At 55.8% G+C, this 23,142-nt stretch overlaps 11 protein-coding genes across 11 annotated transcripts; all 11 read right to left on the bottom strand.

Annotated features, from left to right (window-relative positions):
* LMXM_30_1540 (hypothetical protein, unknown function) lies at window positions 1-1,254 on the bottom strand (the record flags this gene model as incomplete). The annotated part of the gene is made up of 1 exon (XM_003877625.1): window positions 1-1,254. One exon carries the CDS (start codon window positions 1,252-1,254, stop codon window positions 1-3), a length of 1,254 nt encoding a protein of 417 aa, XP_003877674.1.
* A 2,196-nt stretch (window positions 1,255-3,450) lies between these two features.
* LMXM_30_1550 (conserved hypothetical protein) lies at window positions 3,451-4,239 on the bottom strand (the record flags this gene model as incomplete). Its single annotated transcript, XM_003877626.1, has 1 exon — window positions 3,451-4,239. One exon carries the CDS (start codon window positions 4,237-4,239, stop codon window positions 3,451-3,453), a length of 789 nt encoding a protein of 262 aa, XP_003877675.1.
* Window positions 4,240-4,756: 517 nt separating this feature from the next.
* Window positions 4,757-5,725, bottom strand: LMXM_30_1560 (conserved hypothetical protein; the record flags this gene model as incomplete). Its single annotated transcript, XM_003877627.1, has 1 exon — window positions 4,757-5,725. One exon carries the CDS (start codon window positions 5,723-5,725, stop codon window positions 4,757-4,759), a length of 969 nt encoding a protein of 322 aa, XP_003877676.1.
* Window positions 5,726-7,447: 1,722 nt separating this feature from the next.
* On the bottom strand, window positions 7,448-7,921 carry LMXM_30_1570 (putative cytochrome c oxidase VIII (COX VIII); the record flags this gene model as incomplete). Its single annotated transcript, XM_003877628.1, has 1 exon — window positions 7,448-7,921. The coding sequence occupies one exon, from the start codon at window positions 7,919-7,921 to the stop codon at window positions 7,448-7,450; it is 474 nt and encodes a 157-aa protein (XP_003877677.1).
* Window positions 7,922-8,497: 576 nt separating this feature from the next.
* Window positions 8,498-8,869, bottom strand: LMXM_30_1580 (conserved hypothetical protein; the record flags this gene model as incomplete). The annotated part of the gene is made up of 1 exon (XM_003877629.1): window positions 8,498-8,869. One exon carries the CDS (start codon window positions 8,867-8,869, stop codon window positions 8,498-8,500), a length of 372 nt encoding a protein of 123 aa, XP_003877678.1.
* Window positions 8,870-9,368: 499 nt separating this feature from the next.
* On the bottom strand, window positions 9,369-9,929 carry LMXM_30_1590 (conserved hypothetical protein; the record flags this gene model as incomplete). Its single annotated transcript, XM_003877630.1, has 1 exon — window positions 9,369-9,929. The coding sequence occupies one exon, from the start codon at window positions 9,927-9,929 to the stop codon at window positions 9,369-9,371; it is 561 nt and encodes a 186-aa protein (XP_003877679.1).
* A 1,575-nt stretch (window positions 9,930-11,504) lies between these two features.
* On the bottom strand, window positions 11,505-13,940 carry LMXM_30_1600 (hypothetical protein, unknown function; the record flags this gene model as incomplete). Its single annotated transcript, XM_003877631.1, has 1 exon — window positions 11,505-13,940. The coding sequence occupies one exon, from the start codon at window positions 13,938-13,940 to the stop codon at window positions 11,505-11,507; it is 2,436 nt and encodes an 811-aa protein (XP_003877680.1).
* Window positions 13,941-14,206: 266 nt separating this feature from the next.
* LMXM_30_1610 (diphthine synthase-like protein) lies at window positions 14,207-15,022 on the bottom strand (the record flags this gene model as incomplete). Its single annotated transcript, XM_003877632.1, has 1 exon — window positions 14,207-15,022. The coding sequence occupies one exon, from the start codon at window positions 15,020-15,022 to the stop codon at window positions 14,207-14,209; it is 816 nt and encodes a 271-aa protein (XP_003877681.1).
* A 268-nt stretch (window positions 15,023-15,290) lies between these two features.
* LMXM_30_1620 (conserved hypothetical protein) lies at window positions 15,291-15,830 on the bottom strand (the record flags this gene model as incomplete). The annotated part of the gene is made up of 1 exon (XM_003877633.1): window positions 15,291-15,830. One exon carries the CDS (start codon window positions 15,828-15,830, stop codon window positions 15,291-15,293), a length of 540 nt encoding a protein of 179 aa, XP_003877682.1.
* A 223-nt stretch (window positions 15,831-16,053) lies between these two features.
* Window positions 16,054-17,253, bottom strand: LMXM_30_1630 (putative 3-ketoacyl-CoA thiolase-like protein; the record flags this gene model as incomplete). Its single annotated transcript, XM_003877634.1, has 1 exon — window positions 16,054-17,253. The coding sequence occupies one exon, from the start codon at window positions 17,251-17,253 to the stop codon at window positions 16,054-16,056; it is 1,200 nt and encodes a 399-aa protein (XP_003877683.1).
* Window positions 17,254-17,818: 565 nt separating this feature from the next.
* Window positions 17,819-19,141, bottom strand: LMXM_30_1640 (thiolase protein-like protein; the record flags this gene model as incomplete). The annotated part of the gene is made up of 1 exon (XM_003877635.1): window positions 17,819-19,141. The coding sequence occupies one exon, from the start codon at window positions 19,139-19,141 to the stop codon at window positions 17,819-17,821; it is 1,323 nt and encodes a 440-aa protein (XP_003877684.1).
* Between the last annotated feature and the right edge of the window lie 4,001 nt (window positions 19,142-23,142).

The following is a 23,142-nucleotide window of genomic DNA, read 5'->3' on the forward strand; positions in this document are numbered from 1 at the left end:
TCAAATAGACAATGAGATCCAGCGGCCATCGCGAAACACCCATGCTTTGGTATTGCCCCACAACTCAGAGGAGATTGTGCGAGGGAGCGACGCGGAGGGAGCAGCGACGGGGGCAGCGGCGGGGCGCCACGGCTGAGGTGGCATGGTGCTTGGGCTGTACTGCATCTGCGGCATCCCAGAGGACGCTGTCGCCCCGCAAGGGACGTGCATCATGGGCAGTGCCGACAGGGCGGATGCTGGAGCAGCGCTGCCCTGCGGAGCCAGGCGTAGGCAACCCTCCCCGTCCATGAAGACGAAACCCAAGACCGAGCAGTCTGCAAAGGTGTTCACAGAGCTGTCCTTCTTTTTCGAAAAGAAGGACGGCGTGCTTGCTTGCTGAGCCACAGGCACGGCGGACGTCTGGAGTGGCTGCATGACGGAAACCGTCTTCGCCAGGTAAGTGGACGAGCCCATTGGCAGGGTAAACTTTCTCTGAACTCCACCTCCCATCCCACTCGACGGCGGAGAGACGGGTATCGCGTACCCAGCTGGCGGCGTCAGAGGCTTCGCGTACAGAGGCAGACTCGTCGAGGACTGCGACTGCGTCGCCGACTGTTCTGCGCACAGCCACGCACACGGCACGCCAGAGTTGTTACCTGCCACAACCGGCTTCGCCGGATTGGGGGACGGGCCGATGTGCGTGCTGGCCCACGGAAGGGATTCCACGGATACCTTCCTCGCTGGCGCAGACGACGAGCCTGGTACCACCGTCCAGTCCGGCGTCTTGCAGGGAGACTCGATACTGTGGCGCACCCCATTTATGAAGAAGCACGGAGCGGTAGCGTCGCTGCTGTTTTGCGTTGACACGATACAACTGCCGCTGCCACTCTTAGCGGTGGCAGTTGTGGTGGGCAACGAGTAGAAGGGTGTGGTGCTTCTCCCCGACCCAACCTGGTCGGCAGGGGATTCGCGGCCATCCTCACTCGAGTACCCGTAGTCCTGCAAGACAGTTGGGCTGCAGTCAAACGAGGAAGTGTGGTGAGCATCAGCCTTGACTGACGGGGCTGTGTCTTTTGCACTCGCATTGCTCTCCTTGAGCCCAATCATGGGGCTAGAGCACGACCCAGGGGTCGTGTTGACCTCATCACCATTTGTGGGGACGGAGTTGCCGTCCAGGCCGAGGTTGCTGAACAGCTGCTGCCACGCGAAGGCGTTGTAGTTATGGCAGTCGCCGCCGTCCACACCATCAACAGGGGAAACCTTCCACATCGACATGCCGCTCGTGGTGACGGTTTTACCCTTTCACCAACCCCAGTGTGCGCGAGGAGGGAGGAGGGGGATGGTCGCGGGGACAATGAGAGCACTTTGTGCCCTGACGCGAGGAGGACGTCGTACACTCGGTTCAACGCACACACGAAAAAGAAATAAAAATGAAAGAAGAGTGAAGACGTGAAAGAGCTTGATGCCCCAACACACATACACACACACTTTCGTTTTTTCTTCTTTTTCGCCCTGATGGGGAGGGAGGGAGAGAGGGTAAAGATATCAAAGCTGAATCGGGCACCGAGGAAAACAAAAGGAGAGAGGGAGAAACGCGACCGACAACAGCGAAAAAGAGGAGGTGAGGACTGGCAACACCACAGAGGGAAGACGAGACGAAAAGGGAGAGGGAGCGGGAACGGACGAGAGAGAGCGGGAAAAAAAAGATGCCGCGAAATGCTCGAGAGGAGAGAAGGCGGCAATGAGAAAGTCAGAGGACACAGAAGTGTTCTGCAGTGAGCGCGAATGCAGAGCACGTCTTACAGTGAGAATCTCTCCGTGCAGTGTATGTGGGCGTGCACGTTTTAGCGGGCAATCTGGTGTTCGAGGGTCCCTGGGAAAAGGAGTAGGGGAGCGAGAGAGGGAGGGAGCGAGGCTCGCGTATGAAAGCCGCCGTCCATGAACCGGTGGAATGGAGCACAGTAAAACACAAATATGTGTGTGCGAGCACTTCCGCGTCTTCGCCAGCGTGAGAAAAAGGGGGAGAGATATGGAAGAAAGGAAAGGGGGAGTTACACTGAGGCCATTGAGCGAGTCAGCACATTCGCCTCCATCGGTCCAACATCGGGCACGCGTGCGGTCGTGCCGCGCACACCGAGGCCATGCCGGCAGGAATAGAGCGCGCCTTTCCTACAAAACAGTACAGATGCGTCCCTATATGCCGGTGCTTGTGTACAGGCGAGAGTGCGGGGCCGACTGCCCTTCCAGCTTCCGGTCGCACCGGATGGGGACATGAAGGGGGCTGTGTGGGTGAGGCTTACTCTGTAGACACGGGCAGTGGAAACAACGAGAGAGGGGGCCACAAGGTCACTGCGGCCCGTTCGCAGCCAAAACGGAGACGAGAAGGAACACTCACAGGCAGAGCAAAGAGCGCGCCTCCACCGGTGCAGGAAAAGAAAGGCCCCAGCGTGTCCCCCCCGGATCTCGTCACACCGTTGTGCACCGAGAAAAGCGTGCGTGGGATGCACACAGCGAAGAGATGAGTGGTTCGCCTCCCGCATGGACCGGTGCACTCACTCACTGGCGTGGGACGGAGGAGGGGAGGGCGGAGAGGGAGTCCGCAGCACTCACACTGTCCAAGGAGCGCCTTCACGCTAGTATACACCACTCGTGAGCAAGGTGGGAAAGAGAGCGAGATGCACTGTTTTACGTGCTACAGAGAGCACGAATAGCTGGGGAAACAGACAAAAAGCACCACACAGACGACGGCCAAACAAAAAGGGTAAAGAAGCCGAGAAGAGTCACCGCAACGTGAAAGAGGGGGGGGACCAATAAAAGACGCTAATCTGGCGTGACGACTTAGCTAGGCGAGCATGATAAGAGACAGGGTCCACAGAGCACTCAGATGAGCGAGCAGGGAAACCATTCTGAAAAGCAGGCAGGCCGTTTCGGAAGTCGAGGCTCGCGACGTTGACAGAAGGTTGGAGGGAGTTCGGAGAAATGATCGCCGTGATTGGCAACGTCTTTGTTCGCAGTTACAGTGATGACTGTTCAGGCGTACCTTGCTATTCGCGTACGTGTCGAAACAATACGCATCAAGCTGGAGAGAAAGCATGGAGAAGGGGGAGAAGAGTGGATGGCAAGTACATGGGATACACTTTCGAGGAAAAAAAGACGCATTTCGATCACGCCGTCATTCCCGCCATCTTACCAATGAGACCATCCTCTCCGTCCCTGAAGGAAGCAGAGAGCCGATGGGGTGCGCCACAATGCGCATCCTCCACGTGGACAAGGCGCAACGTGCTGCATATCTGCCCTCTTCTTGTTTCACGGACTGCTTCGCTTCTTTCGTTAGCTCGCTTTTTGTGTGTGTGTCTCACTAAGACACTCTGCTTGACGGCAATGTGACCACAAATCGAAGAACAGAACGCCTGTCCCCCACCCCCACTACACTTGACACAACGTGAAGGCGGAAAATAAGACAACAGTTGCTCACTCGGGTGGCTTTAGCTGTCCCTTCCGCTCGCGCCACCAGTCTTCCTCGCGCTGGGCCTCGCGTCTGCGCAGCATGTCAATGGCATCCTGCCCAAGGCTAGAGTGGTCAGGGACGGAGAAGAGGCTGTACTCGTTCAGCGTCGGCGGCGCTGGTCGACCCGCTCCGGTGCGGTGCTGCTTTTTCCAGTGACTGAGGTTGTACTCTAGGTCAGTCTGCAGGCGCGGCATCACGTGTTCCTTCCAGCGTTGGTTCACCTCCTCCGTGCTCGCCTCTGGGATGTCGGTGTAGCGACGCACACGATCGGCAATCGTGTCCTCCTCCGCTTGCATCTGCGCCCCATACTGTTGAATGTAGTAGTCCCACTCCTTCTCCGTCAGCTTTCGGCTCCACTGCGCCGGCGGGTTGTGGCGGGCGCGGGTGCCCTCGTAATTCCAGAGATATGGGTTCCAGGTCCCCTGCACACTCCTGCGCTGCAGATGCAGGTGGGAGGCAGAGAAGGAGTGATTGTAGTCGTTTCCTTCGTTCACCAGGCGGTGAAAGCGAACGTTGATGCCCATCGAGCTGAGAAAGCGGATGGAGTACGCCTTCTCGCTTCCATCCCGGTAGATCCCGGTGATGCTGCTCTCCGGCCACTGGCGAGGGCGAATGTCAATTTTCACCTGTGGATACTGCCGGTTGAACTCGGGCAGGTAGGTGGCCATGAACTGCCGCATCGCTGGATTCCCTTTGTTGGGACTATACGACACGATGATCTTCTGCAAGCAAAGCTCACCGTTGCGGCTCATCCTTACTCCGCTGCGATGAAAAGATCTTGTGCGCGTGCGTCATGTTGGGAGAAGGATGCGTAGACGACCGGTGCAGAAAAGAGAGAGTAAGAGAATCGAGGTCATTGGGAATGTGGCCAGTGGGAGCATGCACGTGCGACGAGCTTTCTGCGACCGACAAACGGAGTGGAAGAGAAAAAGATGCGACCCCACTCAAGGGGTGAAGGGAAAAGCCAACATGCGGTCGAGGAAACGTCTACGAGAGCGAGGCACTACGCAGTTGCACAACATGCGCAGCTGAGGAGCCGTTTTCCATGGCTCGATCGTGTGTGCTTTATGGATCACACATGTGTAAGAGAATGGAGAAGGTGCACCGGATGCAGATTATACGCATGCTTTATCCCCGGCATGACCACGGCCAGCAAACGGAGCTGTGACGCAGCACCGCCCACATAGCAGCATGACCTTCACTCCATACGGCCTCATCGACCGCCAGGAGCAGGGTCGCTGCATGTCGTGGTGCAGCACAAGTTGACAGCTATCCCTTGCGTAGTGGCCGCGCTTGGAGGGTCCAAGGTAGGCGAGCCTGGACCGCCTGAATACCGAGCCTCCCCCCGCTTGCACGGCTGTTCAGCGGACCTTTCTCACCCGACACCCCATCCGTGGTACGCTCCTCCATGCTCCGATTGTACGAAGCCAGGTGTCGTTGGACGTCACGCAAGAAGCCCTTCGCCGGATAGTTCACCTCCACTCGCGCTCCCTGACTGACGTCGGTATCAGAGCTGCTCCCGACGTCGAGCAACTGCTCCACGGTCCGCTGCACAAGCCTTCGGTGCTGCGCTACAGCCTTACTGGAATGACAGAGTCGTGTATACGCTTTGTTTGTACGGGGAAAAGCCGAGGTCAGCATACCGCCTTCCTCAATGAGAAACTGAAGCGTGCAGAAGAGCGGCCATGTGCTGAGTGGCTCCTTCTGGCCCGTCTGATGTCCTTCGCTAAGGCTCTCATCAGTGATAGAGGCCTCCAGTCTCTCAATCAGCTCCACCAGGCACGCGTGAGTCTGGCGCATCGTCTCCATGTCGCCCGTGTTCAAAGACACCAGAAGAGCATCGGTGGCCGATATCACGTGGCTGCTCACCGTCGACGCCTCCAGATATTCGAGCAGCGAGCCAAACACCCCAGACTGCATTGCACAGGGTGTGCCAAGGTCGCGCCCAGCACCAACCGGTCGGTTCACCATGTGAAGCAAATCCTCTGCTCTGTACAACAGCACGCTACGTTCCGTGGAGGCACGAGCAGGAGAGTCGAGCTCGTGATGGACGGGCGGAGTCTGAATGCGCACCTCTCTTGCACATTCTGAGAGAAGAGGAACGGAAAGACGACCCCTCAAGGTGGTGTGTGGATCGAGGAGAAGCGTATGCGGCTGCTCAAGAGCGCGGAGCAGCAAAAGACTATGGTGCACAGAAGGGTGCCACACCATGGACGCAGGACATCTTACGGCGAACATGAGATTAGAGGGGGAGGACCAGGGGTCTCGAGCAACCAAGTCCCCCTGACGTCAATGTACGTGCCACGACACAAGGACGGCGGCGCAGTGAGTAATCACTCCCGATCCAATGTGTGCGGATGAGTGAGCACCATAAGATGCACAAAAGACAGCAAATAAACAACGATGCAGAGGAGGGAGAGGCGAGGGGTGAGGTGCAGTGGTGGGCCGCAGAAAGAGGAACGTGGGCCGTGTGACACTCATGCGGGCTGTGAGCGTCCCACCCGAGACACCACGCACACCCTGCGCGCAGGCCGTGCCTCTCCACGAGGTCACATCAAGCATACCAGAGAAGACCCTCATGGGCTTTTGTGCTGACAAGCCCATTTCTGTCATCATCCACTCGCATCCCCCTAAAACACCGCGGACTAGTGGAGCCGGAGCAGTGCGCTCGATGAGTGCGAGGCTTCACCTCTGCTGCATTGTCCCTCCGCTTTTCACCGTCTCCCCCGAAGCTGTGGACTTCGTAGGGAAAAACAGCAAGACATCAAGAATCTTTGTCGGTGATTTCCCAGCGGAAATCGGCGAACGGAGAGTGGAAGGAGCGCAGTGCCCGAGGGGAGGGGGGGCACAGGGGGGGGGGCCAGGCGCGTGCACACAGACGCATCCCCCCTTGCCGACCCCCGCGGGAGGTGGAGAGAGAAAACGGTGTTGAGGGCCTCGCCCGGCCACCCGGGGACAGTGGTGCGACATGCCCGTGAATGCCCAGGGAGCACCCCCTGACGCTTGGTGGGTCTGCGCGCGCAGCGGCAGTCGCAGGCCTCGCCTCCAACGCACCCCTTCGTGTGCACCACCCCTCCGCCCTGCCCGGTGCGCCAAGTCCCCCAGGGTGTCCCCGGGTGCGCTCGTCGAGGGAGACCCCCTCGCCATCGGGTCCGCAGACCGTGCGCGTGTGACCGCCCATCCAGACCCGGGCCCGGCACGCGCACACCGAGCGCGACGCGTGGCATCCGGAGGTATGCGGCCAAGCTGCGCCGCGACACCGACCACTCGTCGGGTGTGTACTGCACCATCTGCTCTTGATGGGTGCGAGAGGTGCGGACATTGTCCCCTATATGTGTGTGTGTGCGAGTGCTCGCGGCCACGGTACTTCGGCGTGTGAGGTGTGGGTGGGGCCCACAGGCGATTAGCCCACGCGGGAAGGCGTGCCTTGCGGCTGCCAAGGGGGACAGAAGCAGAGAGGGAGGTGAGGGTGAGCACAAGGCGCTACGGATTGCATCGATGAGGCGCTTGAAGGCCGCTGCCGTTCGTTTTGGCTTCCACGACTTCTCTCGTCGTCACAACGGTTGGGGAGTTCACCGCTGAGGCTAACAAAGGAAAAAGACGGAGAAGCTATTTGGGCTCACTTGGAAGGCGGTGTTCGACAGCGCCGACGAGGCAAGGTCACACGATGGTGTGAACCGCTCCAGTGCTTTTCCCCACCATTTTCTCTCGTTCATTTTGAAACAGCACAAACTAGATTCCCGGTGAAATGCGAAAGAGAAACGAAAAAACTAGCGTGGTACTAACGTCAGATCACAAGCACGTCCACTAAGATGAAAGGAGAAACATTTTCTAGACGACGACTGTTGTCTCATGCGTTCATATCCTATGAAACCTAGAAAACAGAAAAAAAACCCTCACAAGACCTGCACCTACCCACCAACTTTTCGACCGCCGCCACTTCACTGTAAGACGGTGGCTTTAGATATCCTCCTCCGTCATCGTCAGCATCGGCGGGTTGATGTGGAAGTACGGGCGGATGAACTTGCCATCACCAGCCCACACGTCGTGGCCATGCGACACAGCGTAGTCGCGGGCGTTCTCACGCTTGAAGTGCTCCGGCCAGTCCATCATGTACACGTGGTAGAAGGACGAGTAGAAGATGGAAATGTAGGTCAGGTACAGGAAGGAAAAAAAGCCAGCCCAGTTGAGCATGGAGCGCAGCTTGGTGAGGCGGTAGGGATCTCGCAGACCGAGCTGGTACATGGCGCGCCAATACCACTCGAACATCTGCTTGTGGGAGGAGCCCAACATGTGCAGCGGGATTTCGTCCCAGGCAGCCTTGAAGCGGTCGCTAGAGTGCATGTCACCGCCGAGGAGGGGGCGGCTGGGACGCATCATGAGAGCGCGATGCGAGACCGTGAAGCTCACGGCGGGGACGGTACGGCGCAGCATAGCCTTCGAGTATGAGCTGCTTTTACAAAAAAAAACAGAAGAGAGCTAGGACCTTTTCAGAGGCGAGAAGAGGAGCGCAAGTGCGACTGAGCTCTTGTCACGCCAAAGGCGTTGTGGAGAAAGCATGAATGCAGCCGATGGAGAAGAAAAAAGGAGAGGGTAAGCAGAGGATGTACGAGAGGGAGAGAGTTCAGCATCTCGGAAGCATCTGATCATCACCATTCCCCCTACCACCACCACCACCCGGCTGTTCCTGTCGTACGAAAGGGAATGCTCGGCTTGAGGTGCAGCGTTTTGCTCAAGCGTGACAAAAGGAGATCCAAGTGCGCAAAAGGCTGCGTAGGTCAACCTTGAGAAGAAGCACGTATTACCATTGCACTTTCAAAACCCAAGCAAGGCATGTGACAGACGCCCTCACATGATAGGCACATAACACCCCACACATTACACAGTACCAACCACCTCTGCTCCTCTTCTTCAGGGGAAAAGCAACAACTTTGTCCTTGAACCATCAGAGAAATGCGCAGCGACAGCGTAGATGGAGCAAGAGAGAACAGAGCCTGCCGCACCACATGATCACCAGAAGCGATACAGCGGCCGTCTCTTCGTCTCATCGGGTTTCCACTGCTTGTTCTTCACGAGACACCGCATGAGTACCTGACGCTCTGTATTGCAGGTGGCCGTCCGCCCTCCCAGCTTCATCTCCGTGGGGCAACTGTAGGAGCACCGCAGCAGCTCTTGGTTGAGTGAAAAGCACGGATGACCTGTATTCATGTTCGCGCTCGCAGGCCGAACCGTCTCCTGGTCATACTCACGTGTCCCCTGCTCCGACCATCCCGAGAGAATCGCCAGGTTGTGATTCTCATCGTGGGCGTAGATCATGTTGCGTACAATGTGGCCGCCGCTAACCCGAGACGGGTCCGCTGGCGCCTCGGGGTCAGCACTCATGATTCAGATATTCTCTGTGCGTGAAAGGCGCCCGTTGATACGGGTGTAGTCGCACGATGCTTGCAGCCGATTCGCTCACACCTCTAGGGAGAGGCAAGGCTACCTGTCAAGGGCGAGAACGGAGAAGCTATGAAGAGAGAAGAGAAGGAAGGGAGAGGAGACTGAAAGATGCTGCGAGACGTTGGCGCAACCGAGAGCCGGTACAAAAGCGGCGCCCCCGAAACCAACCAAGCGGCTGACCCGAAGGGTGTGTGTGTGCGCGCGCACTGAAGCTCGCAGTAGAGAAAGAGTCTGCCTGCCCACAGAGGCACTAAGAGAGAATACGTGCACGACACGCAATAAGCCGATCGAGTGAAAGTATGCGTAGTACCAAGAAAGCACCGCAAACAACCATGTGAGCGAAGCGCAACCGCGGACACTGCAGGGGACAAATCCGTGCTATTCAAACAACGTGACACCGGCATGCAAACAAAGACCTGTCCAAACACGATCGCTAGCTTCACGTCGCAAACGGGAAGCGCGTCTCCCAGCGCTGATTGTATATCCCTAACCCTGTGATGGCTCTCGATATGCCTCGCCGTTCCCGCTCCAAGAGACGAGTCTTGGTTGGCAGGCCCTGTGACCGACGCTCGTTGTTCATCCCCTTGGCGTCCTCGCGTGCAAGATGCATTCCCGTCCGCGGGTTAATGTTCACGGGCATATACTTGTAATACTGGTACGGTTGTTGCTTTCCCCATGTCCAGGTCGGCTCTAGCCATATTTCCCGCTGATTGTGCTCCTTGGGATGTGCTGGGCAGCGCACGACGAGCGTGTCCTGAATCCAATGAAACCGGCAGAACTCGCAATGGAGTTTCAGCTTGTCGCGTGGCACCAGGCCAGGGTGCTTGTCCGTCGATCCCTGCAGTTTCTTCATCTGATGCGTTGTCCGCCCATCCAGGTTGTTCGGAGGGAAGAACACCTGCTTATTCTTTGGACCACACGTGTACCCAAGCGGGAAAAAGTTGAGCACGAGTGCCGTCGCGCGCAGCGCCTGCCGCGCACATGATGTACACTGCAGCATTAGCTCGCGATTACTTGGCACGCGCCTTGTGCTCTGAAACACCGCACGCGGTCAGCAGAGCACGAGCTGCTGTCCTGTATGTATGCATGTGTGGATGTGTGCAAAAGAAGCAATGAAGAGGCGAGAAGCGAGTGATGAGCTGTCAGAGAGAGTTGTTGAGGAAGCTCTTTGCCACCCGCCTTTACTTGGCAAGGGAACGAAATCAGGCATTCAGTCGAGGTATCGGTGGGTCTCTTGTCAAACCAGACAGGGTGCCAACAAGTTGAGGGGGGGCTTGAGCATGAACAAAGAAACGCACAAAACCAGAGGAGCCAACCCTGTGTGTCATCGCTCATGATTCCTCGGGTCGCTACTGCAGGAGCTGGGATGGACCCTGACGTTTGATCAGCTGATCTGTTTGCTGTTTCGGTCGATACATACACACAAGAAAGGCTCAAAGAGGTTTACCGTGACCATCGCCTTTCCCATGAGGATATTTTAAAGCAAAACAACAACAAGAAAAAAGAGGAAAGAGCAGCAAAACAAGAAGAGAAATGAGTGCCTTTCCGACACAAAGAGTCCAAGGCACCGAGAAAGAAAAGAGACAAAAAAGAGAGGGAAAACGGAGAGGAGGAGGGACGGCAGTCATGGACATATGCGCTCCACCCAAACTCCTCAAATAATCCTGTACGGGACTGCATCCCTTGTTCTGGCAACGATCCCCGTGATCCGGTAGGCCTCTATCAACTGGCGTCTTCCCCACACTTCCTTGCTAGTGACGAGAAAACAAAAATACAAGAAAAAAAAGAAAAACTCATCCTCACAGAGGAATACAAATGAAAAAAAGGATCGAAAAGAGCTATCCTCGTATGCCCTTTCTTCTCCGCTCTTTAGGTCGGACGCGTTCGATGTGTGCTCCATGTGCTTCACTTACTCCCTAGTCTACAATAAAAAGCAGCCAAGAAAGACACAGCAATAATAGGAAAATGTTTTTTTTTCAACACGTCCACTTTTCCATAGTAGGTAGGCCTGCATCCACTCCGCAAGGACTGCCACAGCCCGATCGCGCGGCACAAAGCAGCGCCAGGGACGCGCGGAAGAAGTCCTGGCCCGGCCACCCTCCTCGCAGCCGCTCGCGCGACGCTGGTTGCCACCTGGTGCGCCCCCCCAGGGTGGCTCAGGTCCCCCCCCCCGCCAGGAGGCGCCGGGGCCCGGCTGCGATGCGTTCGGGTCGCGCCGACGCCTTGCCCATCACATGGATAGCGCAAACTTGTCCGCTGTCAAACATCTCCCCAACGCAACCCCATCCGCGGCCTGACCGCCGGCATCGGTAGGGATCCATTGCTCTGACCTCCCTGCGTGGGTAAGTGCCTGGCCTTCTCATCACCAGAAGTGGCGCAGCGTTGGCAGGGGATAGAGGGCGGCCCAGCTTCCCCCCACACACGCACAGAGCGGAGGTGCGCTGGGTCCTGGGATGCCATGCGCTGAAGTGTTCCCTTGCCGTCAGGGTAATAGAACGGAAGTCAAAAAAAAATTAAGCACAGGTGGTCGATGTGATGCGTGCACGGCGGCTACGCGTCAGACTCTCTCACGTCACTACGTCAGCAAGGTCACGTCCTTCGCCATGCGCTGCACCGCATCATTCATCACGCGACAACTGGGAAGGTGGCGCTTGACGTAGGCAACCTCATCATACGGCACCTCGGTGAACTTGACGTTGAGCTTCAGCAATTTGCGGCAGTTGGTTAAACGCTGAATGCCGCCTTGTATCTTTGTGTACGAGAGATTCAGCTTGGCGAGGCAGCAGGCCTTCTCGAGACCGACGAGGCCCTCCGAGGTCACTGGGCACGATTGGGCATACAGCTCCTCAAGATGGGAACACTGTCCAAGTTGTCCAAGCTGAGTTATGGCAGTGAACGACATCGACACCACTTTGAGGGACTGCGCTTGCCCAATACCTTGAAACCCATCATCGTCGACGGCAGTGTTGGAAAGGTTCAAGATTTCCAAGCTCTGGCAAGCCGACAGGCTCCGTATCGACGACACAGGCGTCTCGGCGATGTCGAGGCGGCGAAGCCGCTGAAGTGCCCCTATCCCATCGAGGGATCTCACTGAAGACTTGTACAAGATTAGAGCCTGTATTTTTGTGCAACTCAGGAGAGGGCCGATGTCTGTCACCGCGGTCTCGGCAAGATCAACCTCTTGCAGCGACTTGGCGTCGCACAGCCCAGCAATGCCCTCCGAAGTTACCTTGGACGACCACACGTTAAGCAGCCGCAGCTCCTTGCACATACCCAGATTGTTGATATCGGAGACGTCGCAGTGCGTCAACGTCACATATGTCAGCGCCGACGCCTTTGTCACACCGAAGAAGGCGCTCTTTTCATTCACGCGACTGAACTTGACCTCGAGCTGCTCAAGGGACGCGCTTTGCAAAATCAGCTCCAGCGAGGCCACGTCAGTCTTCGACAGCAGAAGAACGCGCAGCTTCGGAAGTCGCTCGAGACCGGCGATCCCGGCCTGATCGACAAACGACCCTTGTAGGTCAAGCCTCCACAGATTGTGGCAGTGCTGTAGCTCCGTGACGTTGGTGACACGGGTGTGTGCCAACGACAAATCCTGCAACGTTTGAAGTCGCCCAAACCCCTCCAGAGCGGCAGAGTCCACCAAGGTGCTCTGCAGCGAGAGCGTCTTTAGGGAGTGGGATTCTGCCAGAAAGGAGACGTCACGAATGTTGTTGTTGTTCAGCATCAAGTGCTCGAGCGTCAGCAGACGTGACAGGTCAGCGATGCCCTCGCTCGTCACATGGGTCTTGGCGAGATTTAAGTAGATGAGGCTCTGGCTCTGCCCCAAGCAGTTGACGTCGCTCACGAGCGTGGAGGACAAATCAAGTCGGGTCAGGTAGGGCAGCGTTTGCAGCCCGTCTATCCCATCTGAGTCGACCTGTGCATTTGAGAGCTGAATGATCCGTAGCCCTTTGCCAGTCGCGAGGGCCTGGACGTTGGTGATGCGCGTCCTCGAAAGGAGCAGCTCCTCCACACATGGCAGCTGAGCGAGGTGTGGTACATCCGCGTCCTTGACGTTGCAGCCGCTCAAATGCACAGAGCGTAAGAAACAGCATCGAGCGACCCCTGCCCAGTCAAAGTCACCCTTGCAGTTCGTCATGTCCAGCCTGCGCAGTTTCTGCAGGAAGACTAGGTCGGAAAGTGGGACCCGATTCGATGGCGGTGGTGCCTGCCCGTTCCCCTGTCCCTCTGCATTGCCGATCGCCAGAACAGAGTGGGGGTGCACTGTCACATTGTCCAGAACCAGTTCCTCGATTCTAGAAGCGAGAGCGAACATCTGAAGCCGCGGCAAGGCTATCCCGGCAATCTCCACCACCCGCAGGGTAGCAGTACTGCTGTACAGAAACGACAGAAGCTCGTTCAAGGGCAGCGTGGCTGCCTTGATACTGACTTTCTCGACCCCACGCGAGACGGCCAGGCACGACAACCACTCCGGCGGTGTAGGGGAGAGAGCTGAGCCGTTGATTTCCAGACACTCGATGCGGCCCAAGGAAAGCAACTCCCCTAGAGAGCAGTTCAGGCGTGGTATATCGATGGTGCTGATGGTTACGTTCTTCGACGCCGCAGATGCGTGACGGTTTCCCCAGCAGCACACGCACAAAGGGCACTCCATGTACTGGGAAAGCTTCGGTGGCGGATGCAGCCGAACCGTTCCTGAGGGAGGGATGACTTCAGCTACACAGGCGGTGCTCGGTGCGGGTCGAGAAGCCCCGGAGCACCTCAGCAGCCACCAGCGGCACAGTCGCATACCTTGGGCGTCGTTGATGTCGCATCGTAGTTGTGGTCGCCTGCCTCGCTGCGAGGAGGAAGGAGCTGCATCCTTGAACCAATTGAACGAAAGATGTAGCCCTTGTGACGACCTCTCCCTTGACCTACGTGCTTGAGGCGAAGAGCTGACCCAGGCTCCGGTTTGCGTGGGAAGGTACTCAGAAATGAGTATCAGTGCGTCCACAGATACCCAACTCATGGACAAAGCTCCAGCCTTCGATACCAAAAGCTGAAGTTTGTGGCGAAGGCAAGAAAGGGAGAGCAAAGAACAGCGAGAGAAGTTGGGGTGGGGAGGGCAAATGTGGTGCGTGTCGTCAATGCAGGGACGAAAAAAGGGCATGAGACACAGTGCGAGACAAAAAAAAGCGCCTTTTCGCTACCGAGTACACGGCCTCAAGGCGGAAGCTGCTTTTCGGTGTTAACTTTCTTTAATCCCGTTAGGGAGGCTTACACGTTCACTCAACTTCACTGCCCTGCCATCCGAAACAAATCGACGTGCTCCTTCTCACAATCGTGTACGTCACCGGCGATAACGAGCGAGTGCAACGGCGCGCCGAAGTCGACACTTAGCAAGTCCTTCATCGTCCCCGCTACCACTTGCTGCGATTCGGAGCCGACGCGCGCTAAACCCACCGCGAAAGTCGAGCCATCTGCGGCCACAGCCCCACCCTGCTTGTAGCCCTCCACCTCCAGGATCTGCTCAACGGCCTGCCTGATCGTCATATAGCGCGGCGGCTCGTAGATCTTGCGCATACGCGCAAGGTTCTCGTCAGAGATCTCCTTTACCTTGATGTCGAGGAGGACCAAAGTGTGAATCCCGGCAGCTCTGTTGCTCCGTAGGCGCTCGTACCAGGAGTCTGGACGCCATGTCTCTGTCCAGAAGCACAGAGAAATCACTTGTCCAAACCGGTAGAGCTGCAGCCCACAACAACCCACAGCGTTGATGATGGAGGCATTGTGGACGACTTTGCTCTCGATCCCCTGCCGGTTGCAGCGCACAATCAGGTCCGAATGCGTTGTTGCGCCGAAAACGTCTCCGACGACAAGAAGAACTACCTTCTTGACCTTCGTGTCGTCCAGGACAGCTCCGCTCTCCACCATCTCTCTGTCCGCAAGAATAACTGGCTTGCCGTAGATGCCGGCCAGCTCCTCTGCATTGCTGTTGATGAGGAAAGAGGTGTAGGCTTCTAGAAAAACGACATCTGCCTCCTTGACAGCGTTCATACCCTTCACGGTGACGTCGGAGCCATCGCCAAGGCCGACCCCGACTAAGGTGAACATCTGCAGCGAATGTGATGGCAGAGCTCTGCGAGTCCAAGACTCATTTGAATTGACGTGGGACAGTGGAAGAGTAAAATTAAAAGTAGGCTCTCAAGAGAGCAGACACACTGGTCTCGAGCACCCGATACCAAGGCAAGGAGCATAAATTCCTCTCTCGCAGACAAAGTCGCTTTCATGTTCACGTGATGGCGGCGCTGAGGGTCTGCCGCTTAAGCACTCGGCGTTCTTTGCAATCCCAGTCCTAAGCTCAAACATCAATCGATAGCACTCACCAATACTTGCTGTCAGAGAGAAACGGAGCTAGCGCGAACACCAGTCCGTGCTCATAAGCTGCTGCGCGGCCAAGGCGGCCAGCCGTCAGCACGCCCATTGCACCAAGGCCGGAGCGCACATCCTTTTCACCAGTCAGGTTGTCAATCACCTCCGCTAGCTCTTTCCCTTCGTTGAGAATGGGTCTCATGATCGTTTCGCTCATCTCAAAACGCGCAGAAGATCCGATCCCGCACTTGCCCGTCTTCCGCTCCAGAACGACCATCCATCCGCACTCGAACCAACGACCAGCAATGTGCTCGATGCCACCTTCCAGCCCGACACCGTAGTCAGCGTCAGAAGTGACTTCCAGGGCAGCCTTGGCTCTGTTTAGAGCACCTCGCTGGGTCTCCTCTGCCGACATGGGCTGATCACTGACCCCGGAGCTGACGCCGCAAAGACGCACCTCATGGGTCTCATTGGGAAAGCACTTGTTCACAACTGTGACAACGCTCTCTCCCTTGGCACGATTCGTTGTGCCGACTGCCCAGACAGTCATGGCCTTGCTCTGATCGGGTGGTTCTTGGCTGCCCGTCGCCACGTAGCGCTGAAACAAAACAGTGAGAAAAAGGGAAGCGAAAAATGATTCGAGGGGCCAAAACCAGAGTGAGCGGCAGCATATTTATTAAGCTGACCACGGGACGCAGCATCCCTTCAGGCAGGGGATTCAATCTCATCCAAGTCTTTGTTGTCGATTTGCCTTTCGCGAAAGGATGAAAGAGTTAGTTCTGGTAGCAGATGTAAACAAGACCGAGCAGAGAGTCAGAAAAACAAAGGAAGAGAAAACAGCGCACGTACGCGCTTTGCAGACATCCAAATAAACACGCTGCGCTAAGCCGCCAATCGTAATCTTCCGCCTGGCACTGTAATCTAGAAACGCCGCCGAGACCGCCAGCAGCGCAAATACTCACAAGGCCATGACGCTTCCCGGAGCGTCGCAGCTCGTTGGCAAGGGAAGTCACAATCCGACCACCAGTTGCAGCGAACGGGTGACCCAGCGCCAGGGACCCACCATTCACGTTCAGCTTCGACAGGTCAAAGTCCTCCGTTAGAACAGGGCTGGCGGCGTTAGCGTATCGGTCAAAGAACTCCTGAGACTTCAAGCACTTGATCGTCGCGAGCACCTGAGCTGCAAAGGCTTCATGGATCTCGTAGAGATCGATATCCTTCGGCGTCAGACCCGCCTTCTTCAGCGCTGGACCCCAGCCCAGAACAGGTGCGAGAAGGAGCTGCGGATAAGGGTCGATCCCGGAGAAGTACCAGCTCTTGACACAAACATCAGTCGGGTATCCAAGCTTCTTCGCCTTCTCCTCAGACATGACAAGCATCGCGCTACCTCCATCTGTCAAGGTGCTTGACGTGGCGGCCGTGACGGTTCCTCTCTCCTTTCGAAAAACGGGCTTGAGGCTTGGCATTTTGGTTTTCATCTTCTCAGTGTCGCGCTGCATAACGTCGTCGCGGGTCACCTCAGTCTTCTTGCCTTTCTTATCAATCGTGACAGGGACAATTTCCTCAGTGAAGTACCCCGCCTTTTCAGCCCGAGCGGCATTAGCGTGTGAAGCCACCGCCAGAGCCTCCTGATCCTCGCGCGAGATGCTGTTGAGCTCCGCAATGAGATCCCCGTGCCACCCCATGGTCTTTCCAGTGCTCCGCTCTGTCAGCGCAATGCCCCCTGGAAACCACTTGAGCGGATTGTAGCCCGCTTCCTTGAAGAAGCCCATGACGCCCTTCCTCTGCGCCATCATCAGCCCGTAAGTCACGGGGCGTGGCAGCGGGACCTCTGTATTGCTCACACTGTCGCTCCCACCGGCAATAACGACATCAGCATGCCCACCCTCGACCAGCATGCATGCCTGCGAGAGCGAGCTAAGTCCACTCGCACATGCCATGCTTGTGAGATTGCCGATAATCTTCTTCGGCATGTTCAGGTCAATCACTATCTCGCGCGCGCAGTTGTGAGCGCTTCCTTGAAGCACCACGTTGCCCCACACGATGTGGTCAATCTCTTTGGGATCCAGCGACGTCTTCTTGAGGAAACCGGCTACGGATGCGCTCCCCAGATCCAACGTGTCTGCATGCACCAAAGCACCTTGAAACGTGTCAGATGGAAGTGCTTACACCAGTCACAAAGACACACCTTTGAACAAGGGCATGGCAGAGAGAGTACATTTCTGAGTGCCCTGGTGGAGATGATAAAATGCGTAAGAGTCACAAGAAGGAAAAGGGGAATGGCAAGAGGAATAACACCTGCATTGCGTTCGGAAGCACAAGTTGGAAGTCTCCATGCATCGAGTGTATTTCCAAGGCCCTTTGACTTTTCTCGCATTTTTCTGGCATATAACAAGTGGTGTAGCCGCTATCAATTGCGTGAAAGTAGATCTGAAATTGTATAAGCATAAGAAAAATGGTTGAAACAAAAGAAAAGCATTTTCTTTCGTTGCACAACCAACGTCAAAGCATGTGTGTATTTGGCTGCCTCCACGGAAATCACTTCTTCGGAGTGTGCTCTAGAATAGCAACGCCGCCGAGACCGCCAGCAGCGCAAATACTCACAAGGCCATGACGCTTCCCGGAGCGTCGCAGCTCGTTGGCAAGGGAAGTCACAATCCGACCACCAGTTGCAGCGAACGGGTGACCCAGCGCCAGGGACCCACCATTCACGTTCAGCTTCGACAGGTCAAAGTCCTCCGTTAGAACAGGGCTGGCGGCGTTAGCGTATCGGTCAAAGAACTCCTGAGACTTCAAGCACTTGATCGTCGCGAGCACCTGAGCTGCAAAGGCTTCATGGATCTCGTAGAGATCGATATCCTTCGGCGTCAGACCCGCCTTCTTCAGCGCTGGACCCCAGCCCAGAACAGGTGCGAGAAGGAGCTGCGGATAAGGGTCGATCCCGGAGAAGTACCAGCTCTTGACACAAACATCAGTCGGGTATCCAAGCTTCTTCGCCTTCTCCTCAGACATGACAAGCATCGCGCTACCTCCATCTGTCAAGGTGCTTGACGTGGCGGCCGTGACGGTTCCTCTCTCCTTTCGAAAAACGGGCTTGAGGCTTGGCATTTTGGTTTTCATCTTCTCAGTGTCGCGCTGCATAACGTCGTCGCGGGTCACCTCAGTCTTCTTGCCTTTCTTATCAATCGTGACAGGGACAATTTCCTCAGTGAAGTACCCCGCCTTTTCAGCCCGAGCGGCATTAGCGTGTGAAGCCACCGCCAGAGCCTCCTGATCCTCGCGCGAGATGCTGTTGAGCTCCGCAATGAGATCCCCGTGCCACCCCATGGTCTTTCCAGTGCTCCGCTCTGTCAGCGCAATGCCCCCTGGAAACCACTTGAGCGGATTGTAGCCCGCTTCCTTGAAGAAGCCCATGACGCCCTTCCTCTGCGCCATCATCAGCCCGTAAGTCACGGGGCGTGGCAGCGGGACCTCTGTATTGCTCACACTGTCGCTCCCACCGGCAATAACGACATCAGCATGCCCACCCTCGACCAGCATGCATGCCTGCGAGAGCGAGCTAAGTCCACTCGCACATGCCATGCTTGTGAGATTGCCGATAATCTTCTTCGGCATGTTCAGGTCAATCACTATCTCGCGCGCGCAGTTGTGAGCGCTTCCTTGAAGCACCACGTTGCCCCACACGATGTGGTCAATCTCTTTGGGATCCAGCGACGTCTTCTTGAGGAGACCGGCTACGGATGCGCTCCCCAGATCCAACGTGTCTGCCTTCATCAGAGTCCCAAAAGACTTGACAAACGGCGTCCTCGCTCCTGTGACGAGGACCGCTCGTTGACGCAAAGCATGGCGAGTCGAGTGCATACTTGAAAGAGAGAAGATATTGTAGTTTTGTCTGCTGAGTGATCTGGAGACTGATCAAAAACTACAGATAGAGAATGGGTGAGATATGAGGTGAAGCCTTTGTAGTCAACTGGCAAAGCAGGATTACGCAGAGCAAGTAGGAGGAGGTGCGCCATGTGGGTGGATTGTGAGCCATTTTTTGGCTGCTGTGCAACGTTCCCCAGTGCCCGCAGCTTTGTATCAAGCACCAAAACAGAGTTCGAGGGGCACACCACCCTCCGTGGGCCAAGCTCATGATTCAGAGGCACAAATAAAGCCTTCGACAGCAGCTCTTATTACAAGTGGAATTTGTTCAATAAAACGGTAAACACTGTGAGTCTCCAGCAGTCTGCACGTCTCATGCATAAAGAGAACTGGGCAACACCCTTTAGACTGTCTGACTCTCTTGAAAGCGGCCTGCAATAACCCAGAGCCACTACAATCCGCGAGTCAATGATCCCACAACCAGCATCATTCAGACTTGTCGACCTGTGTTTTAGAGGCGCGCACACAAACAGCTCTCCGAGCCACAAGCAACGAAGGACCTTCGACCACATGGCATTTCTCAGCCATCCTCGTAATAATGCAAACGCCAAAGTCGCCACATTTTCAGACTCAAAAAGCATATGTCGGATGATTTTCGCAGACGCGGAGGAAGAGCTTCACGATCACGCGGTAAGGCAATCCAGTCAGCGGTCAAGTGTAACGCAATGTAAGGTGGTCCCAGCAAGAAAAAAAGTGTTTACAGCCCTGTCTGAGGGCGTCGAAAAACAAAGCATCCGCTGCTCCCTGAACAAACAACTCCTTGAGTGTAAAACCGTTGCACGAATATCCGGCCGTGTTTCTGATACGAGAGATTGTGTCGGTGCACCACACCATACTAGCATGACCAACGCAAGAGACCCTCTAGCACTCATTTTGCAACGAGTGCCCCTCAAACAGTCATCACCACACTCCCGGAACTCGTCCCTTTAGGGGGCCCAGACACACAGCCTCACCGACAGCGGCCTCCATGCCCCATCTGTGCCGGCCACCACCCGCTTCCTGGAAGTCAGGATTTCAACAAGCGCCTTGCCCTATGCCAAGAAGTCCCGGTGCTTTTTTCCACATGCAATCCGAAATCCACAACTTCGACATCGGCCGGCATGCGCCTCAAGTTGGCGCGCGGTTAAATGGGCCAAAGGAAACCGTCCCTTTTTGGCATCCCCCGGCTGCTAAACAAATCCAAAGACCTGCACCCACTGCCATGGGCACTCCCCGTACCCCCCAACGTTCATCACCGTGCCGGTCGTCTTTTCCACCCGCAGAGGGTTATCGAAATGCAGGTGGCTCCCCCCCCCCCCCCAAAAAAAAAAAAGTTCTTGCAAACCGCCACCCTTTCTCCCGCAAAAAAAGCCCGACCCAGCACTAGCTGCTTTGCAGCCCCTCCTTTCGAACTGTCGGTAAAGGGGTTTGAGGCCGCATTTTTCCGCAGGCTTAAGCCACCCTAACGGGAATCCCGCGTGCTCTTTACACAAAAAGATTGGATCGTAAACGTATTTTCGCACCAAAAGAAGGTATGCCAACCATTAAAACTCTTGAAAACCATGGCTTTCTTGCGATATGTCAGCCCGTACCTTTAAAACACCCAGTATAAAAAAACCCGGAATGGCCCCTCTAAAAGATCAACCCAGCTCCCCTCGGCGATGGGCCCGACACAAACCACACCAAAACCGGAACGGGTATGCCGAATAAATATGAAACACCACCACTGAAAGCGATTGGCCGCTATCGAAAATGTAAGTTTTAAGAGATGACAAGTCGCAACTACATCCCCCCATTGTTAACGCAAAAAAAAAACTGTGAAACCCACACCTCTGTAAGCGGCAAAAAGCGGGAAGATACGGCACCACACGGCATTACAGTATCATTATCCGTTGGTACTTTCCAGGGCCCCAACAAAGCATAAAAAGATTTAATTAACCTAGCAAAAAAAAAGCTTACAAGGCACCAAAAGCAGTCATTGTTTCTAAATCCGCGCAATCGGGTCTCTACCAACTTCCCCCCGTAGCGTAGAAGATACGCAAAACGCGCCACTTTTTGCGTCTTGAAGAGAAAAGAAGGAAATAATGCATTATAGTTTTTCCCTAACAAGATCATTTCCCACGAACATAAATTTTCGGTCATTTGCGTCTTGCCACACTTTTTTGACGGTCCGTTTTCTTCATTTTTTCCGCCACGGAAAACACTTAGAGAGCGCCCCAACTTTTTCCGCATACGCGGCAAGTTTAAAGAGAAGTCAAAAAAATTACATAAACTAGGAAGCATTTGCAGAATTTGAGAGGAAAGGGACAGTAGACCGCCGCACAGCGGCCGCCACGGCACCCCACAGGCCTGCGAACCCCGCCAGCCGCAAAATCCATTTTTTAGCGGGTTGCGCCCCAAACCACTAATTAGCAAAGCCGCGGATGCAAGAAAACAGCACAAAAACCTGCCTGTTGGACCGTTTGCCAAAACAGAACAGTGCGGAACAAATCACTTACCGGGGGTTTTTGACGAACGGGCCCTTTCCCATTCCCGGATTCTCACGCACATCCTTTGTTACTTCCATAATAATATGCTAAACAAACTAAGGCCCTATTGTGTAAAAACAAGCCACGGCGCTTTTTCACTGTTTAACAAATTCGGCCAAAAGAATCAAAGGTTCAAAAACAAAGTTCAACAACTTCCTGCACCGAACCGCTGCAGAAAAACCGGCACGATGGGGGCGCGCGCATACGTTTATAAATCCAAGCGCTCCATGGCCCAAAAAGTGAGATGGCAACGGGTGGTGAACATACAAAAATTAATTCTCTTTGTGAAGTTGAAAATCTGCAAAATCGGCGATGGTGTAAGCCCAATGTATACCCCGCTTGCAAAAAAAAAGACGTAAACACTTTGATCGCTTCCCAGGCCTTTATAGGAGGGACACACTTTCATCCACCCCCCGCAAAGTGCCACAGGCCGATCGCGCGGCACAAAGCAGCGCCAGGGACGCGCGGAAGAAGTCCTGGCCCGGCCACCCTCCTCGCAGCCGCTCGCGCGACGCTGGTTGCCACCTGGTGCGCCCCCCCAGGGTGGCTCAGGTCCCCCCCCCCCGCCAGGAGGCGCCGGGGCCCGGCTGCGATGCGTTCGGGTCGCGCCGACGCCTTGCCCATCACATGGATAGCGCAAACTTGTCCGCTGTCAAACATCTCCCCAACGCAACCCCATCCGCGGCCTGACCGCCGGCATCGGTAGGGATCCATTGCTCTGACCTCCCTGCGTGGGTAAGTGCCTGGCCTTCTCATCACCAGAAGTGGCGCAGCGTTGGCAGGGGATAGAGGGCGGCCCAGCTTCCCCCCACACACGCACAGAGCGGAGGTGCGCTGGGTCCTGGGATGCCATTCGTTTGGGTTTGTTCGGGCGGCGGGTTTTGGGGGGATAAGGAGAGGGCGGCGCGGCGCAAGGGGGTGTCAAAGGGGTTTGATTTTTTGGGGCGTTTTCTGATGTTGGGGCGGGCCGTGGGGGGGTGTTATGTCGCCACAGCGGGAAGAGTTTGTTAATAAAAGGTGGAAAGAGAATGAGAAAGCGTTTGAAGTGTGTTTTGTGACGGATTGTCGTTTTAGGGTCGGGCCGCTGGTGTTGGGGGGATCGGGGTGGGGATGTTTTTTTTTTTCGCAGGTGTTGGGGGCAGGGGGTGCTTCGGGCGGGGGTTTTGAAATGGGTGTTTTTGTTTGTCGTTCTTCCGGCGACCTTGTTGGATGGTCTCTTTTGCTGGGGGTGTGGGTTTTTATCGGGAAAGCTGTCGGTGCTTGTGCGCTCTGGGGTTTGTTTCTTTCGGTGGGGTTTGGAAGGGGGTGCGGCAATGAGGTGCTGGTTGTTTAGGGCGGGTTTATGGTGTTGTCGGCGGCGCGCTTTGTGGTATGTTAACTGTCTCTGCGTTGTGTGCGCTTTGTGGGTTTGTGGTTCCTGGGCTTTTTGTT

This window comes from Leishmania mexicana, chromosome 30, assembly GCF_000234665.1.
Source record: "Leishmania mexicana MHOM/GT/2001/U1103 complete genome, chromosome 30".
NCBI lineage: Eukaryota > Euglenozoa > Kinetoplastea > Trypanosomatida > Trypanosomatidae > Leishmania > Leishmania mexicana.